Source organism: Dreissena polymorpha, chromosome 14, assembly GCF_020536995.1.
Source record: "Dreissena polymorpha isolate Duluth1 chromosome 14, UMN_Dpol_1.0, whole genome shotgun sequence".
NCBI lineage: Eukaryota > Metazoa > Mollusca > Bivalvia > Myida > Dreissenidae > Dreissena > Dreissena polymorpha.
Window position 1 is genome coordinate 6,694,381 of NC_068368.1, and position 19,441 is coordinate 6,713,821.

At 36.6% G+C, this 19,441-nt stretch overlaps 1 protein-coding gene and 2 long non-coding RNA genes across 4 annotated transcripts in view; 1 reads left to right on the forward strand and 2 right to left on the reverse strand.

Annotated features, from left to right (window-relative positions):
* LOC127858999 (catenin alpha-2-like) overlaps positions 1-19,441 on the reverse strand; it is a 64,070-nt gene that overhangs the window by 9,635 nt on the left and 34,994 nt on the right. For both annotated transcript variants that reach the window (XM_052396385.1, XM_052396386.1), the window contains exons 9-17: positions 14,459-14,539; positions 12,848-13,000; positions 11,454-11,546; positions 8,989-9,145; positions 8,136-8,336; positions 5,231-5,382; positions 3,797-3,866; positions 2,650-2,741; positions 972-1,108 (exon numbers count right to left, since the gene is read on the reverse strand). In XM_052396385.1, coding sequence (XP_052252345.1) covers positions 972-1,108; positions 2,650-2,741; positions 3,797-3,866; positions 5,231-5,382; positions 8,136-8,336; positions 8,989-9,145; positions 11,454-11,546; positions 12,848-13,000; positions 14,459-14,539 — 1,136 coding nt within the window. The remainder of the gene's footprint in view (positions 1-971; positions 1,109-2,649; positions 2,742-3,796; positions 3,867-5,230; positions 5,383-8,135; positions 8,337-8,988; positions 9,146-11,453; positions 11,547-12,847; positions 13,001-14,458; positions 14,540-19,441) is intronic.
* LOC127859004 (uncharacterized) lies at positions 9,484-9,988 on the forward strand. The gene is made up of 3 exons (XR_008039228.1): positions 9,484-9,555; positions 9,678-9,799; positions 9,847-9,988. It is a non-coding gene; the product is annotated as an uncharacterized LOC127859004 (long non-coding RNA).
* On the reverse strand, positions 13,394-13,900 carry LOC127859006 (uncharacterized). Its single transcript, XR_008039231.1, has 2 exons — positions 13,761-13,900; positions 13,394-13,598 (listed from the first exon to the last, which is right to left on the reverse strand). It is a non-coding gene; the product is annotated as an uncharacterized LOC127859006 (long non-coding RNA).

The window sequence follows — 19,441 nt, forward strand, 5'->3', positions numbered from 1 at the left end:
TCGAGTGAAAACACCTAATTTTTAGTAACAGTGACATTGAACTATATACATATACAATCCCTCCAAAGATCCGGTTGCAACCAACCTACACATAAATTTTGGCTAAATATCTCCATCTTAACCGAAGTTATTAAGCCGAAACTTTTTTGCTATTTTTAGATAGTAACTTTGATCTTTTAAAATTTCATTTCAATACCTTCAGTAAAAACATTAATATAAAAATTACATTTCTTTCATATATGTTTAGAAATTAGATAAAAACAAGAGATATGTTTGTCAGAAAGACAGTGCCCGTTGTTGTTTTGTTTTTGTTTTTTATCGAGTGCACCGGGATTGTCTCCCATATGGCCATCGCCCCCAGAAAGACGTGTTAGTTGGTTACGGGGGATAGTGCAAGATACAGGAGAGACCCCGTTCCAGAGGTGACCCTGGGTCTTTTAGTGCCCGGTGTATAGCACCTAGTACACTGCACCTCGGTTTAACGTCTCATGCGAAAGACGAGTTAGTAGGTTAGGTGCAGCGGGGGATCGAACCAGCGATCTCTGGATTGTGAAGCCAGTGTGTTACCACTAGACCACGGATCCGCTAGACAGTGCCCCCTATTGCGCCGCTTTTAAATAAAATTTCAATATATCATTTGGCAGGTTTAGAAATTATCTCCCTTTTAAAGCTTATTACTTCCCTTGAATTGTATTTTTTTTCTTTTGACCTTGAAGGATGACCTTGACCTTTCACCACTCAAAATGCGCAGCTCCATGAGATACACATTCATGCCGAATATCAAGTTGCTATCTTTTTCGGACGGACGGACAGACAGACAGTTCAAATGCTATATTCCACCATACCAGGGGCATAATAAATGAATATAATGAACAACAGCACCAAAACTCGTATATGCAAGACAGTTATTCTTACATAAAATATACAAATGCACAAGACAAACTTTTCCCCACACACTAAGAGCAACCCACCTTGTGAAGTCTGTCATCTCCATCATAATCATACACATCTTTTTCGCCATGACGATGATGTCGTTGCCACTGTCATCCCACTTGGCGACCTCGCGGTCCAACTTCTGTTTCTCCGCTCGGAACATCTCGAACTGGGCCTACAGGACAGAACAATACTTGAACAGGCTTTGATCGACAATTGCTGGGATTTTGTTTAAAGCAGATTCTTGATTTTTTATGCAGGCATTTTGCATTTTTTTACTTTTCACTCGAGCATCTTTTAAATGAAAATGATACCATGAAGGGAACTTTAAAAAAAAAGTGTTTTTTTTTGTTTCAAAGAGATGGTGTTTGCATTCAATTTCATTTAAATTTACTAAAGGAGTTATTTGCAGTGCATTTGAAAAATATATAGAAACAACTGGACCAGTATTTGGACTATCTAAAATCCCATTTGACCACTTCAATTTTCATACCCATGGTATTTGGGAAATTTTACTCCAGGTTTAAACAAGAGATGTGTTTGTCAGAAACACAATGCCTCTACTGCGCCACTTTCATTTATTTATTTTTGTTTTTGATTATATCCCTTTAAAAATATTACTTCCCTTGTAAAAATTATCTGTACCTGCCTAATGATAAATAGAAAATATCTCCCTTAAAAGCTTTTTACCTCCCTTGGATGTTTTAAAATATATTTGACTTTGAAGGATGACCGTGACCTTTCACCGCTAAAAATGTGCAGCTCCATGAGATACACATGCATGCCAAATATCAAGTTGCTATCTTCAATATTGCAAAAGTTTTGGCGAATCTTAAAGTTATCGGACGGACGAACTGACAGACAGTTCAAATGCTATATGCCACCCTTCCGGGGGAATACAAATCTTCTAATATCTCTAAATTTCTTAAGAAATATAAAAAGGTATGAATTATCTAACTTATGCTTAAAAACTTTTTACAGTCAAGGTTGTTTGTAGAAATTTTTCCTAGCAGGACATTTTGTAGATTGGAGAGTGTACTTTAAATTATTGTTAAAATTGCTATTATTGTTAAAATTGCTAAGTTTGGTAAAATCATGCACATTGTTATTGTTATTTTTCATTTGGAAATACTTAGAACTTTGAAATAAAGAAAAGATAAATATGTTTAGATAATTATGTTGGTTTACTTGTAATAAATAATATTAATTTATCATAAATTAGAACTACATGTAGTTGTGACGTGTTTGTAGTGTATTAGAAAATAAAATAAAATGTATGACCTTAATTACTGGATTCAAGTTTTAAAATATTCATTTTTAACCCTAAAGATACTGATGAGCAGCAAGCAGCATAAAACCTGAAAAGACTGTGAGTAAATCGCAGGCTGTTATGGTTTTATGCTGGTTGCATATAGCCATTTTCCCATTCCTTCTAAGAGGAATAAGGTTAACCCTTTCCCACATAAGAAGCAAAGTGAAAATGGCTTTTGCAACCAGCATAAAACTAGAACAGCCTGCGAGTAACTTGCAGTCTGTTCAGGTTTTATGCTGTTTTCTGCTCATCAGTAACTAAGGTTTGGAAACGAAGCCTTTAAAACATGTATTTAGTAAGAAAGGTATTTAATTAATGTAATTTTCTAAGGGACTACAAATGCGTCAAAATACGTATCTAAGAGGGATATGGTTAAATCAGTCAATGCCAGCCCATGCCCCTACCTGGATCTGTTCCCTCTCCTCGGCTGGGAGAGCCCTCATCATTGCCCGGTCTGACTTGCCATGGATGTCATCTACATCTGTCTGGTAGCTCGCTACAATACGGAAAGGGGGGATGTTTAATGATAAAGTTCCAAGTGCTACACTACAGCTTTGTCACAAAAATGACTAATACCCCTGCACCCAGGGATTTTGCTGTCAACTGCAACAAATTTGCAAAAAGGGCAACAGAATTTCATAAGTGGTGATTTTTTAAATAATGCAGCATACTGTTTCCTTGGTATTTGCATTATATTTGATGATTTTATTTATTTGCACTGTTCAAATCATGTTCAAATATTTATGTTGTCCATGATATGTAAATGAAGCTTATAATGACTTAGAAAGTTTGTTATTGTACTTGTAACGGTGACATTTGTACAGGGGTTTCACTGGCTCCCAAACATTGTCACTACTTTGTACAACGTAAAAAACATTACATGTCAATACAATTTCCCCCTTTTTATTGAACACAAATCATTTAACAGACTGTTTTACGGTACATGAATGTCGTTGACTCTATTACAACTTGTCTAAAAGTTACAGTAATATAAACTACAAGAACACAATTCCTTATATATTCAGGAAAGCACTGATTTAAAGGCATATTAAGCTCCTAAAAATGGATACAATACAGACTTATCAGATTACATAAAGACTTGTTCTCACGACAACATGGTAGGCAACAAGTGAGCTGTTTAAAGTATTTTCAAAACATTAAAACAACAATTATGTTTTTACTCTGGTAAAACTGAACAGATGTTAACATGCAAAATATAAATGACTGATAATGAAAAATGCACTAGATTGACCTTAATGAATGGTCAAGCACTAGCGTACATAATATTTGGCTATAAGACTAGCGTGGATAAACACGAGGAACCGTATTCATTTACCACTTAGTCTATACATCGATATAGGCTTAGAGTGGCACTTTATCATTTAAATATTGTTCTGAATGAAGAATGATATGATACATGTAAAAGGGTTTAACTGCCACGCTAGACTTAACCTTCAAGTAGTTTTAGTTAATTATAGTTTTAGAAATATTCTTCATTGTCAGACTTAAGTCTACAAATAGATGCGTGACTACAGTTCCATGAATGCTTACATTTGGAGCGTGTGTCATAGTGGTCTGCCTCGTCCTCGAGGTCTGTGTCCGTGTCCAGCTCCTCTGGAGCCTGAAAAAGCAATCACAGTGCACACTAATATGTGATAGACATGTGAAAGAATTACCCTAAACCCCATTATGCGAAAATAGTCTTATGCCATATGTGGCCAGCACAGCTCCTATATCGCCCCATCGGTGCAAAAAGGTACCATGTGCCTTCTAATTTCAATGTTGTATGATACCTTTTTGCACCAAAGGGGCCATATCAGCCTGGGCTTCAGCAGTCTGGTCATCAGGAGCCCTTGTGCGCTAATCACACCTAGAAACCTTGTGTGACTTTATAGCGGATAGGATTGCTCCTGACCAGGCTGTGTGATTGTGCAAGCTGGTCTGTAGCTATGCTGGCCGTGTATGGCATAAGAGCCATTTTTACATGATTCAGGTGATTTCATGTTTGATTACTAACCCTAAACAAATCAAAGTCTCAATTGCTGACTTGTGTTTAATAAAAAATTGCACATTTTTAATGAGCGAAGCTTAAAAACTGCACATTTGTGGACAAGTATTTAATTCAAATTACTTTCTTTCACATTAAAATGTTAAAGTAATTACTCAATGTTATCAGACACCCTATAAGTTTTGAACACACTCTGATGAGCAGCAAACAGCATAAAACCTGAACAGACTGCCAGTTACCCACAGGCTGTTGTGATTTTATGCTGTTTGCAAAAGCCATGTTCACTTTGCTTCTGATAGGGGAAAAGGTTAATAAAAGGTTCATACTGAAGTATCTGAAATGCTTATCTACATAGTCAGTGGTCAAAGTTTATCCTTTGAGCACCTTACTGTACAAAAAACTTTCAACCATATGAAAATCATTTTAACTTTACTGAAATATTATTTATATAATTAATACTGAAATGCATGAAATCTACAAGCACACGATATCTATGATTGATACCAACAGGCAAGTGACTTTATTACGGTACACAGGAATCATAAATGCCATATGTTAATGGCTGGATGACTTAAATTTTTAGACTATTGGGAAATCTTATTTTGGAAACTAAATATTCAGACAAACAATAAAAAATCATTTTTTTGGTGTCCAACAACACAGTCATTCAATAGTTCAAATCTGACATAAGCTGTCCAATCCAATAAAACATATAACATACGAGTCCTGTTCTGAGAAAACTGGACTTAACGCATGTGCGTACAGTGTGTAAAGTGTCACACAGGCTAATCAGGGACGACACTTTCCGCTTAAACTTGATTTTCAGTAAGGAGGGACTAAAAATACCATAACAGCAGAAAGTTTTGTCCCTGATTAGCCTGTGCGGACTGCACAGGCTAATCTGGGACGAAACTTTACGCACATGCATTAAGCCCAGTTTTCACAGACCGCGACTCATAAATACAAAGCCACCTCACCCTGTTCATGAGTACTGCCTGACGTATGTCTCGAACTCCATCGTACACAAGACGACTCGCGTCTATGAACTCGTTCTCATCAATCCTCTCTGGTGCATTCTGAGATAGAGCGTCCACTGCCAGCTCCACCTTCTCGGCAAAGTTGGGCATCACTGAATACAGACAATTCGTTTCATGAAGCTTTTAAACATGAAGAAATGTTACCACCCATAAAAACAAGTTTGTAAACATTATGTATCAAAGGTTAAGCTGGTAACAAAAGCATCTGACTTATTTTCTTCATCATTTAGCCTTTAAAACTTGATTTTTTTATTTCACTGAATCATTAACGATGATTATACTGGTACATACACGTTTGTTCAACATAAAATGTGGTCCTGAGTACTAATATCTATGAGTCATTCTAAGACCTCCAGATTTGAGGAGTACTTGTGTAAAAACCCTTGAAATTTTGCAAAACTTGAAATTGTAAGTTGTGAGTACAGTGATTATTTTTGCTTTAATTTGTTACAGCCTGTGCCATTTGAATTGGGAAAATTAGCGTGATAAACCGTGAAATTGTGAAAAAATAGCGCAATAAACCATGAAATTGGGAAAAATTAAGCATTATAAATAGGATTATAAGTAACAGAATTGATATTGTTTTTAAGTGGATGTTCAGGTTTTTTTCTAGAATATGAGTCTGGTCAAATTGGGATTTTTTTAAATCAATAAAAGTGGCAAATTTAGGAATGATTTATGAACAAAAAGGACTAAATTAATGTTATATATTTTGTAGGATGTTTAAAACAAAGTTCTGCAAGTATTAGTGTGACACTGCTTTTGAAGAGGATTGATATAAAAGCATCTATTTAAGTTTATCTACATAAACTTGTATGAAATTGTGTATGTGGGTACGAAAATTTTGGGTAGGAAAATTAATGGGTACAAATATTTTGGGTACAAAAATTATGCCAAAAACAAATTGGGTACGAAAAAAGATTTGGTAATGAAAACAAATTTGGGTAGGAAAAACAAATCGGGTACGAAATAAAATTGGGGCACAAGCAAAAATTCGGGTACGAAAAAAAATCGTGTACGAAAAAAAATCGTGTACGAAAAAAAATTCGGGTACGAAAAAAAATTGGGGCACAAGCAAAAAATAGGGTACGAAAAAAAATCGGGTACGAAAAAAAATTGGGTACAAAAAATGTAGGGTACGAAAAAAAATGAGGGGTGCGGGGAAGAAGTACCCGTGAAGAACTTGATCCATTCAGCGAAACTGGGAGGCGGGTTACATGCTCGATCAGATATAACAAGAAATATCTTTAAAAGATATTCGACGTGTATTTTCTGTAACACTTATCTTAAAAAAACGTTCTGTTACAGTAAAACGTTTGTGGGTTATAACATTACGTTTCAGCATATAAATTCAAAACTTGACATGGTCTTTAATTACACCATGCTCTTTAATTTCACATGTATATCATACCAAACTTTATATTTCGATGCTTTGTGTATGGACGTGATTTCACATGCCCATGTACATGAACACATCATTTTTCTCTTTTGATTATTGTTGTTTTTTTCTCTAATTCAATAAGCTTAGGCATGTTTGTTCGTTAAGTACGGCAATAATTTCATGATGATTCCCGAAAGTAGGTATGAGCACATAGTCGTAAGAGCACTTGAATACGTGAGTTCGCCCATGAACACATGGTAAGGTTAACTAAATCTCCGCGATATGACCTAATATGTGTTTAAAACAGCAAACAATATCCAACAAACGAATGAATTATCAAACATAGTATGTGCACTGATGTGGCTCTGTAATTTCTGTTTGAAAAGTTTATTAAATATGCAAAATGAGAAAGCAGGCATGAGAGCGAGTTTCGCAGATGTCAAACGGCTATAATGCAGTTTATATACCATAGTCGCTACAACGTGTACAACTGGCAGGTTCAAAATAATTTGTTTTCTTTACACTCATGACCGCGTTGAAAGTTAATTATACACGTTTTAATTCGCAATTTATTTACTGAATCACGACAAATGTCAAATACAATACAGAAAATGCATAGTTGTTTCATTGATCTATAAACATATAATGGATTGAATATAACTGATTTAAAATTAACGTTTTCAAACTATTATTAAATCTTTTTCCCAGAATAGTCTGTCCTATTTATAGCTGAGCTTCCTATACCTTTATCAATGATAATCAGCGAGGTATGCCGATTAGAAAAATCGAGCTATCTCAATCGGACTGGCTCGGTCTTTAACATAGGTCCCCATTGTGAAGAATGTTTTCATGGTATGATAACTTAGACGAGCTGCTTCACAGCATCGTCAAAAATAAAGTTGAGATCTAGAGTTAAGAAATCATAATTAAGTTTAAAGAGACTTCTTTCTTTAAAAAAAATAAAAAGTAAAATAATTGGGAAATTTGGCTTTTTGGGGGGAAATTTTGGTCAGATTTTTGGGAAAAAGCATGTTTTTTTGCGATTGGGAAGCAGCTGAAAATCGGCTGTAATTTTGAGCAAAAAAAATCACTGGAGTATTATTAACTTTTATAAACTTTTGAAAAAGAATAAGTTAACATTATAAATCTCCCCCAAAACATAATGTCATTTGGAGAAAGAACGACAAATAAATCTCATTCATTTACCTGATCAAACCCTTACTAGTACTTTGCTCTATTTATATGCCCATTTAAATCTTTCACATTTTTTATCAAGGATTTCAAATACATTTTCAAGCCCACTTTTACCTAAAGATTTGAAATAACCTTACTTGTTGCAAATTTCTGATAACCTTATAAACCAAAGCACAGGGTCTAAATACCCAAAGACAAAAACCTTCAGATAGTAGGATACCCTTCATTATACAACCGCATCTTTAGCCCTTGCTATACTCCCATACATACCCTGGTCCCTCAACAGTATCACGGCCTCCATGACGCGGTCAGTGTATGGTCCAGGCTCATAGTTGTCCATCTCCGCAGCAACCACGTTGCACACCCGAGCTGACCGGCCCCTTATGGCCCCTGCTGTGCGGTCAAGTGTGTCTGCATCACCTTCTTGGAGGGCAAACACGCACCGATTCACGTCCTCCAGTATGTGGCTCTCTGCAAGTCATAGTAGAAACATTACAAGAACATTTGTGTCTTGTTCTGAAAAAAACTGGGCTTAATTCATGTGCGTAAAGTGTCGTCCCAGATTAGCCTGTGCAGTCCGCACAGGCTAATCAAGGACGACACTTTCCGCCTAAACTTGATTTCCGGTAAGGAGGGACTTCCTTGAAACTAAAAATACCATAAAAGCGGAAAGTGTTGTCCCTGATTAGCCTGTGCGGACATGAATTTAGCCCAGTTTTCTCAGAACAAGACACATTTCTTCTTTAGTTACACAGTTTTATAATATAATTTAAAAATGAAAATGATTTTATTTATGAAATACAATACTTAAGAATAGAGAAATCTTGTGTGAACATGTATATACATAGCAACAAAAAGTTAACATGTTTTAAATGAGAAATGGTCATTATGTCATTTAAGGTAGTCTTCTCGACCTCTAGCAATAACTAACTCTCTTCACACGGTTTTCATAAAGATTAACAATGGCATCCATAGAACACAAAGCCAGTATACCTGTGACAGCTAAAAAGGAATTAAAAATGGATACATGCAACCAGCATAAAACCAAAACAGCCTGCCACTAACTCAGTTACTCGCCGTCTGTTTTGGATTTATGCTGTTTGCAGCACACAAGCCATTATACCTGAGACCGCTAAGAAGTCGTCTATGGTGGTGATGTCGTCTACGGCATCCGTGAGGAGTCGCACCTGGCTCTCCCAGGCTTCCTTGAACACGTCCATGTTCTCCAGTGCCACCTTGGACCTTGGCCGCGCTGCCAGCACACGGGCAGCGTTCACCACCTGACGTGTTGGGGGTAGAATGAGAGTTTTTGGTTCGAGTTACCAGTAAACAATATGCATTGAATGTTAGTGGGGTAGAGATATGTAAAACACTTTGTTCCTCATGAGTATGACACATGCAAAGATTCATCCTAATCTTACCAAATTTGAAGTTAAAAGGACAAAAAATGCAACAAAACAACCAACAGACCAAAAATTAGAACAACCAACATGTTGACTCCAGTTTGTTCCCCAGAACGGTTCACTATCAATAAAGTATGACAAGTCTGTTGTTAATAAAATGTGGCTTAATTAGTGAACGAAGTCTTGGAAAAGTGGGCTTACAGCATAGCGTAATGTATCATCTCAGATAAGCATTAGGAGTCCATACAGGCTAGTCACTTACAGCATAGCGTAATGTATCATCTCAGGTAAGCATTAGGAGTCCATACAGGCTAGTCACTTACAGCATAGCGTAATGTATCATCTCAGATAAGCATTAGGAGTCCATACAGGCTAGTCACTTTCAGCATAGCGTAATGTATCATCTCAGGTAAGCATTAGGAGTCCATACAGGCTAGTCACTTACAGCATAGCGTAATGTATCATCTCAGGTAAGCATTAGGAGTCCATACAGGCTAGTCACTTACAGCATAGCGTAATGTATCATCTCAGGTAAGCATTAGGAGTCCATACAGGCATAGCGTAATGTATCATCTCAGGTAAGCATTAGGAGTCCATACAGGCTAGTCACTTACAGCATAGCGTAATGTATCATCTCAGGTAAGCATTAGGAGTCCATACAGGCTAGTCACTTACAGCATAGCGTAATGTATCATCTCAGGTAAGCATTAGGAGTCCATACAGGCATAGCGTAATGTATCATCTCAGGTAAGCATTAGGAGTCCATACAGGCATAGCGTAATGTATCATCTCAGGTAAGTATTAGGAGTCCATACAGGCTAGTCACTTACAGCATAGCGTAATGTATCATCTCAGATAAGTATTAGGAGTCCATACAGGCTAGTCACTTTCAGGGCTTAACACTTTTTTTTTTCAACTAGCCCATTCGGGCTTGTAAATGCAGAACCTACTAGCCCTGACCAATCTTTCATGTGCCCTGACCCAAGTATATCAAAACCTTTATATTTATCATTCAACTTGTATTTTCTTGTGCGTAGAGATGCGCAATTATGATTCAATAATTCTTATTAGCTTGCCTTACTAATGCTAATGAATTCAATATTCATCTACTTAAGACATCTATTTGTAATCTTCACGCCATTTCGGGAGAAATTTCCGTTTTTTTTCCCTCATACTTTTTCTTACTTTCCTCCTTCCCTCTTCTTTTCTTATCTAAAGAACCCCCATCCCCACCCGTAAAGCCAAACCTTTTTTTACATAGATTGCCGCAGTTACCGTCTGACAACAAATGGTAAGTGCAACTTAGGTTTCGCAAAATAACGTGTTACGGTAGTCGTAACAATTGTACAGGGTTAACTCTCTACTAAAAGCTGGGATCGACCATTAATATTAGTTTTGCTAATTGAATTGCGTAAAAAAGATTGTCAAAACACTTCTAATCGATCAAACAAATTACAATTATTTAAAATTGATAAATAACTAATAATTTTATAGTAACTTTGTGTTAATGTCGAGTTGCCCTCATCCACCCCGGACGATCCTGGGCGATCCCGGCTTTTAGATTATAACGTATTTTTATCGAGAAAACACGTTTGAAAATAGGTCATGACGTGTTTTACCAGGAAAACTGCCGGGGATTTTCTGAATTATCGGCCCCTTTTTGATTGCAATCAGGGGGTTCCAGATCTATTTTGAGATACGATCCGTTTGTTGTCTCCGACTTCACTCTGGGATTTAATTGTCATCTGATCGTACTGTATTTAGATTGTTGCATCTTTGAAAAGCTTATTTAAAATGCAGTTTATTGATATAGAACACATAATCCCTCCCAAAATTCACACCACCGGTCGGGCATGTTCCTGGGACATTGGCTAGCCCGGACCTAGGTACAGGCAGTGAATGTTGTTCGGACGTGCCTTAGTGTTAAGCCCTGACTTTCCGAGAAGATAGGAATTTAGTTAAGGATAGACTTTCTTCAACCCAAAATTCCATAAAAGCAGAAAATGTTGTTCCTAATTGGCATGTGAAGTCTGCACAGGCTAATCTGGGGTGACCCTAAACACAAATGTCTTTAGCCCGGTTTTCCCAAGATTAGGCTCATGTGTGCAATTAAAACCCTGATTAGCTGCACCCAGTACATATCTGTGGACACAGCTTCTCTATCTCTGCTGCAGCCAGTACATACCTGTGGACACAGCTTCTCTATCTCCGCTGCAGCCAGCCTCACCATCTTCACTCCCTCCTCATTGCTAGACATAGAGCAGGCCAGGTTGGCAACCTGAAATCAACAACACAGGGATAAGCCAATATTAACCCATTGATGCCTAGGGTCTAGAAAAAAGGCCTTGGCAAACAGCGTAGACCCAGATGAGACACTGCATGATGCGGCGTCTCATCAGGGTCTGCGCTGTTTGCTTAAAGGAATTTCTGTAAGAAATATTCTTAATATAGAAATAAATATACTAGACATCCCTAATTTTGGAAATAAATGGATCCAATCTAGAAGGATGGGAGAGTCCACTATGCATAAATGGGTTAATTGTGAACAGTGAGAGAGATTGCTGATCACCAAGGCACCCCAGGCTCATAATTGATCAAAGAACTTTAAATTTGCTAATTTGTAATATTTTATTTTAAAAAGTTCAATTAAAAAGACATTTTCTTCAGCCAAAGTTGCAATTTTATAACCATTTGCTAAATGACAGACTATTCCTTTCCTATTATGATTTCAAAAAAGATCCCTCCCTAAAAGTAATGAAGATGGTTAAATACAGCCATTGAATGAATTGCTCACAGCAAAATGAATGCTCCACATACATGTAAATGGTTCCTATTTGTCGTCATTTCCCATCCACCATTAATACTCTTGTTCAAGTCTACTACAGTTGCCTCATATCTTGCAATGGTCAACCAGCAATAACGACAATTCATAAAGCAGTTGTTCCAATGGCAATTTTTGTCTCAGTTTCCACATCCAGCTTAAGTCCTCCAGCCCAGGGCTGATGAGTTAAATCTTATTTGAAAATCAGTTTTTTTTTAAACTCTTGTCAACAGTATTCTAGGAAAAAAAATATTCTTGGACCTCATCCAGTTTTACTGGCTTTCTTTGCAGTCTGGTGACCATGGAGGCTGATGCAGACAATTTAAATAAGCCTTTGTAATTCCGTTGTGATTCACCATAATTAAATTGTGATTCACCAACAAGTTGCTCTGTTGTTTAGAATTGCAACAGTTAAGTTCTCAAATACACAACTGATGTACTCGTCATAACTCACTAGACAATCAAGTGTTACTGAAACAGCCTCCTGCAAAGTGGACATTATTTTTACGTTTTAATCGCTTGCAGCTCAGCAGCAAAATAGTTTTATTCAACCAGAACAGACTGATTGTAGCGCGCATTCTGTTAAGTTTTTATGCTGTTTGCTATCTCAAGGTTCAAAATGAAGCTTTAAAAACTTGAATCCAAATATTAATTTAATTTGATTTTCTAAGGAACTACAAAGTCATCAAAGTTGGTATCTGAGCGGAAAATGATCATAACCATATATGTGAAAAGACTGGCATCAAAGCATCACCTACCTCGACCAGTTTATAGGCGTGGTCAGCAAACACCCCTGCATACTCCTCCACCCCCTTCTCATCGCCAGCCTTGGCAGCCTCTATCAACACCAGCAGAGGAACATTGGTCTCCAGGAACGAGTCCGATACATGGTCCACTACCGCTTTACGCAGCTGAAGGACACATGGACAGTTTTAGCGTACTCAGAAAAGCTAACCTTGATGGGGCCCTCATTCTATTGAAAACTTAAGATGCTTACTATTGTTAGAACACAATGTTTTTTCACCTTTTTTGGTAATGGGGCAAGGTGTTTTTGGATAGGGAAAACTCACTGTGTTTTGACTATATTTGGGAAATAAGTGTCAATTTTGTTTTCCTAACTAATGCTTCAAAATTGAGAATATTTGTTTTCAATATTATATTAACTAACGTTCAACTTATAGAGCTAGATGGTAGCTTAATGTTACAATCTAAGACAAGGGACAAAATTGTCACAAAACCAGGTTTTCATTGTGAAAAAAAATCTGATAAAGGGAGAAAACTCAAACTGAACTTTTGAAATGAACAAACAAAATTAACCCCCTTTGTAAGTTTTTTTTTTTTTTAAATCTATTTTTAGTCGTGGCGACCTTGACATTGGAGATATTGACGTGATTCTTTCGTGCGACACACCGTCCCATGATGGTGAACAAATGTGCCACATGATTTTAAAATCTCACAATGAATGACATAGTTATGGCCAGGACAAGCTCATTTATGGCCATTTTTGACCTTTGAACTCAAAGTGTGACCTTGACCTTGGAGATATCGACGTAATTATTTCGCGCGACACACCGTCCCATGATGGTGAACAAATGTGCCAAATGATTTTAAAATCTCACAATGAATGACATAGATATGGCCAGGACAAGCTCATTTATGGCCATCTTTGACCTTTGAACTCAAAGTGTGACCTTGACCTTGGAGATATCGACGTAATTATTTCGCGCGACACACTGTCCAATGATGGTGAACAAATGTGCCAAATGATTTTAAAATCTGACAATGAACGACATAGTTATGGCTTGGACAAGCTTGTTCCGCCCGCCCGCCAGCCAGCCCGCCAGCCCACCCGCATTCGCCAATCTAATAACCAGTTTTTTCCTTCGGAAAACCTGGTTAAAAACAAACACAAAACCTTCAATTGGGAATCTTTAGATCCCATTTGGGAAAAATATTTCCTTTTTTCATTGGAAATGATTACCGGCCCCAAATATGAAAGAGAAACAAAACTAGGTAGGACTATGTTCCCTAAGGTAACATTATAAACAAGAAAAGTAACTTAATTGTTTTAACTGTGAAGTTTTCATTATTTTTGTCTTGTTTCTAGTAACTGGATATTTTTCTATTTTTAACATAACTTCAGCAATACCAATGCAGTCTCTTACACCTGATATACCTAAACTACTTACATCATGAAAAAACTATAATGAAAAAACTATTTAAATTTTCATGGCTTTTCAAAGTTATAATGTTATCAGACATATGGCTAAAGCTGACACCCAAGTAAGGCCAAGGGCAGTGTGTGGCATCTCAATTGAAAAGCCTTTTTCCTTATTTCTCAAAATGATAAGAACCAGAGGCCTGCGTACCTGTCTCCTCAAGTCCTTTGTCTTCTTCTGCATGTTGTCTATGGCCCTCTCCAGTGCCTCACTTGGCTCAGACCTGCCCGCCTGCAACACCACACACATGCTGCAGATATCTCACATGGACTATCAAAACACTAGCAGTGTTTTTTTACACCATTTTGAGAACGGGGCCGGGTTCCTTTGGATTGCAAAAATTTGCAGCGTTTCGACTAAAATTGGGAAATTAGTGTTGTTGTTTTGCTAAAAATGTTTCAAAATTGAGTATACAAGTGTTATATTATATTATATTTACGGTACTAAGGTTGAACTTATATGGTTGGAAGTTGAATAAAATATTGAGATCTAAAAAGATTTTTTTTCAGAAACCTTTCATTGGGAATTTTTAGCTTCCATTTGGGAAAAATATATACGTTTTTCAATTATGGGTTGATTACCAGACCAGATTTTGAACGAAAAAAGACACTGACTAGTCTAAGGACTTTTTACTTGGAAAAAGTACGAGTCCCATTGAAATTGCATGCAGCCTAAAATTGTCAGAAGATAAGTAAACAATCCAAGATACATTCATGAAATTGTGTGCAGCATTTGTTTAAAACTAAAAATACACTTAATGTTATTACTTGGTTGTCAAGTACTAGGCTGTAACCATTGTACATGTACATATTAAATTTTTAAATAAAAACTGCTGTTTAGTGCAAATTCTGATGAATATAACTTTCAACATAACATATGATCTGGTCACATGGAAAATGTGACCAAGTGCATGTGCAATGTAAAATGTAATTGAAAATAATTGAGATATAATAATCATTAGACACTTTTTACCAAAAAATTTTTTGGGGGGATTTAGGATTTTTTAAAATTGGGAATCGTTTTAACAAATTTGCCTTGAGAATGGGTTCATTAAACAGACCTGTAGTTACGCCAGGGCAATACTTGTTAGGTTTACCTTTTCATTAGAAGCCTTTTTTAAATGCAAGTCAAATATTCATATATTGTGCCCAGAAATAGTAGTTCTATTTGCTGTGAGTTTAATGACAAAATATTTTATTTTTATTAATAATTGAAGTCACATAAAACATGCTAGTGTTTTACCCAGGAAGGTAAAAAGGCACAGAAAAGTATATTACAAAAGGGCATTTGAAAGTGTGGTTAATTCGAAAATGAGCAGATAAAAGGCATATATTTGGCAAGTCTCCTTAAAGGGAAAAACCTGCTGAAGATCAAGCACTGTAATGGCTTTTATCTGCTTGATTAAAATACTCAATAAGAAATGGATGCCTTCAGAGTACCGTACATTTGCGGCCATAAGTCTACCTCGGCCATAAGTCGAGGGGTATAATGTGGCTAGAAAAACTTGGTTTTTTGCCTTGACTCTGTCATAAGTCGGGGGGTAAATTTCCTCAATATCTCAGACATGTTTAAGTGACCTTTTAGTCATGGTTCTGAGGGCTTTTGCACTGGCAGTTGACATTTTTTGGGATATTAATAATAAGGATATATTTTAAACGAAACATTCAACGTTTCAATTATTTATTATCACGAAAAATATATTTTTTTGTTCAAAAATCATAATAACATATCATTGATTATTTCGAACTTAATATATATTTCACAAATCAAAATTAGTTTCCCATTTAACGTAATAACTTTCAGCGTTTATATGATGAGCAGATATTTTTGTATTAAAGTGTTAGTGCTATTGATGTGAAAATTCGTTAAAATCTTGAACGCAGAAATGCATTATATGGTCAAAATAATTGTAACTTGCTCTCAAATAATCAAAAACGCTTTCGCCATTATGCATGAAACACGTGAATTTACCAACACTCGCATCGCTCGCTATTCGACTGTTATATACATATTCGTAAATCACGAGATACCCGAGGAATATTTTCTGCATTCTGGAAAAACGTCTTATCTAATAATACTAAGCAGCTAATCGAAAGTAATTGTGTATTTAATGTGTCCAATTACACTTTTTAATAATCCAGGGTGAGTGCGTAATATTATTATAATCAAACAATGAATGAAATCATCACTCAGATAAGATCTATTGATTTACGAAACAATTATGCATAAATTGTGGGACAGTTGTGAATAAATCAACGAAACCAAACCTTCATCCAATCAAAAAATATACCATGTGAAGTTGAACAATAGCGATTGGTTAAAGGCGTATCCAACGATAGAGTAATTAATTTTGATTGGTCAGAAGTAGTTTGTAGCAGAACCGTTGTGCATATCATTAACGGATAACTATTTTAGGTGTGACGCAATAAAGAATACACTTTACACTCTGATCTTAGTCAAAAGGCCGAGAAGCGATAATTGGTGGCATAAAGACACCTGCATCTGTTGACAGTTTGTATTTACACGGATTAACTTTAAATGGGTACAAGTGTCAGCAGTCGATTTTCTATTGTTCTTAGCAGACAACGGACGATGTATCAATAGACAAATTGCTATGTATAAATTTCGCCACTTTACCGTACGTCACAAATGTTTAATATTTTCGAAGTTATTTTTACATGCTTTAATTTGGACTTATAACGAAGATTAATGAATTAAAAACCAATGTAAACATGCAGTATTTTGTTATCGGCGGAGATTTAAGTAAAAGACGAGTCGGCCTTACCGTAAACAGTCATCATTCCTCCGCTTCAGAGATTTATTACTTAAAAAAAAACGGCACAGAAATATGTGTTTTTTTTTTATTTTTATTTAGTACCACATCCATAAGTCGAGTTGACTTTTAAAGTCAATTTTGGGAGCGTTTTTAGGTCGACTTATGGCCGCAAATTTACGGTAAACCAATCAAAATCATAGAATCAGAGGCCTGGGTAAAACACTAATTCTTTTCACATTTAAGGTACATACAGTTTAGTAATTCGAAGTGCAAAACTATTGTAACATACAGAATTGTTTTATATTGAAATAAACAAGAGATGTGTCTGTCAGAAACACAATGCCCACTACTGTGCCGCTTTGATTCTGTTTTTTTTTACCTTTGACCTTGAAGGATGACCTTGATCTTTCAGCACTCAAAATGTGCAGCTACATGAGATACACATTCATGCCAAATATCAACTTGCTATCTGAAGGGACATAGAAGTTATGAGCATTTTTCGAAAACTAATTGTGAAACCTAAACGCAAAGTGTGATGGAAGGACGGACGGACGGTTTGATCACTATATGCTCTCCTTCGGGGGCATAAAAGAAAAAGCATAACAGAACTTTTTCAAAAGATGCACAGGACGTCCACTGAATATTAGCTGCGTCATGCAAAAATGATTCTTATTCCATCTGAGGAAATCCTAGCCTCAAATTCGCCTTAGCACAGTCTGATCAGGAGCTTAACTGCTGGCTCATGAACAATTGCATGACTTTATAGCACACAGGGTAGCTCTTGACCAGGCTGTGCAGATGCACAGGCTGTGCTGGAACTATGCTGGCTTCAAATGGCATACCGTAAAGCCCATTTTTGCATGACAGGGCTCATAATTTTATATATTTTAACAAGATGTCTACAACATCATAAGTTCTATATATGAACACATTCCGTGTACAATCCAACAGTAACATAACAAGAGGGCCTGAAAGGCCCAAAGTCGCTCACCTGAGATTCAAAGGAACTGACCTGTTCTGTGCAGCCCAAGATGTCACTAGAACAAAATGTTCTCACCAACTTTCATGACTAGTGAACACCCTGGCAGACACATTTTTCAACAGACCAGAACCATTTTCATTAACATAAAAGATATCATTTAAACAAATATACTGACAAAGTTTCATGAAGATTTATAAGTCCATAAAAGGAAAAATGCCCCGCCAACTGATGGCCATGTTTTTCAAGCAACTGGAACCATTTTCAAACTTGTCCAAAATATCATTGGAACAAATCTTCTGACAAAGTTTCATGATGAGTGTACAATAAATACGGCTTCTAGAGTGTTAACAAGGTTTAACTAAAGCTATATAAGGAAAAATGCCACGCCCCCTTGGCGGCCATGTTTTTCCACCAACCGGAACCATTTATGAACTCATCCAAGATATCATTGGGAAAAATCATCTGACCAAGTTTCATGATTATCGGACAATAAATGTGGCCTCTAGAGTGTTAACAAGGTTTTACAAAAGCATGATATATAGCCATATTAGGACAAATGCCCCGCCTCCTGGTGGCCATGTTTTTTAAGCAACCGAAACCATTTTTGACTCATCCAAGATATCATAAGGACAAATCTTCTGACCAATTTTCATGAAGATTGGAAAATAAATGTGGCCTCTAGAGTGTTAACAAGGTTTTACTATAGCCATATAAGGAAAAATGCCCCAACCCTTGGCGGCCATGTTTTTCAACCAATCAACATCATTTTTTGACTTGTCCGAGATATTATTGGGATGAATCTTCTGACCAAGTTTTATGAAGATCGGACAATAAATGTGGCCTCTCGAGTGTTAACAAGATTTTACTATAGCCATATATGGCCGTATAAGGAAAAATGCCCCGCCCCTTGGCAGCCATGTTTTTCAAGCAAATGTAACCCTTTTCGAACTCATCCAAGATATCATTGAGACCAATCTTCTGACCAAATTTCATGAAGATTGGACAATAAATGTGGCCTCGAGAGTGTTAACAAGGTTTTACTATAGCCATATAAGGCCATATGAGGAAAAATGACCCGCCCCTTGGCAGCCATGTTTTTTAAGCAAACGTAACCATTTTCGAACTCATCCAAGATATCATACAGACCAATCTTCTGACCAAATTTCATGAAGATTGGGCAATAAATGTGGCCTCTAGAGTATTAACAAGGTTTTACTATAGCCACATAAGGAAAATTGCCCCGCCCCCTGGCGGCCATGTTTTTTCACTGATCTTTTCAAACTCGTCCAAGATATCAATGAAACAAATGTTTTGACCAAGTTTCATGATGATTGGGCAAAAATTGTGACTTCTAGAGTGTTCACAGGTTTTCCTT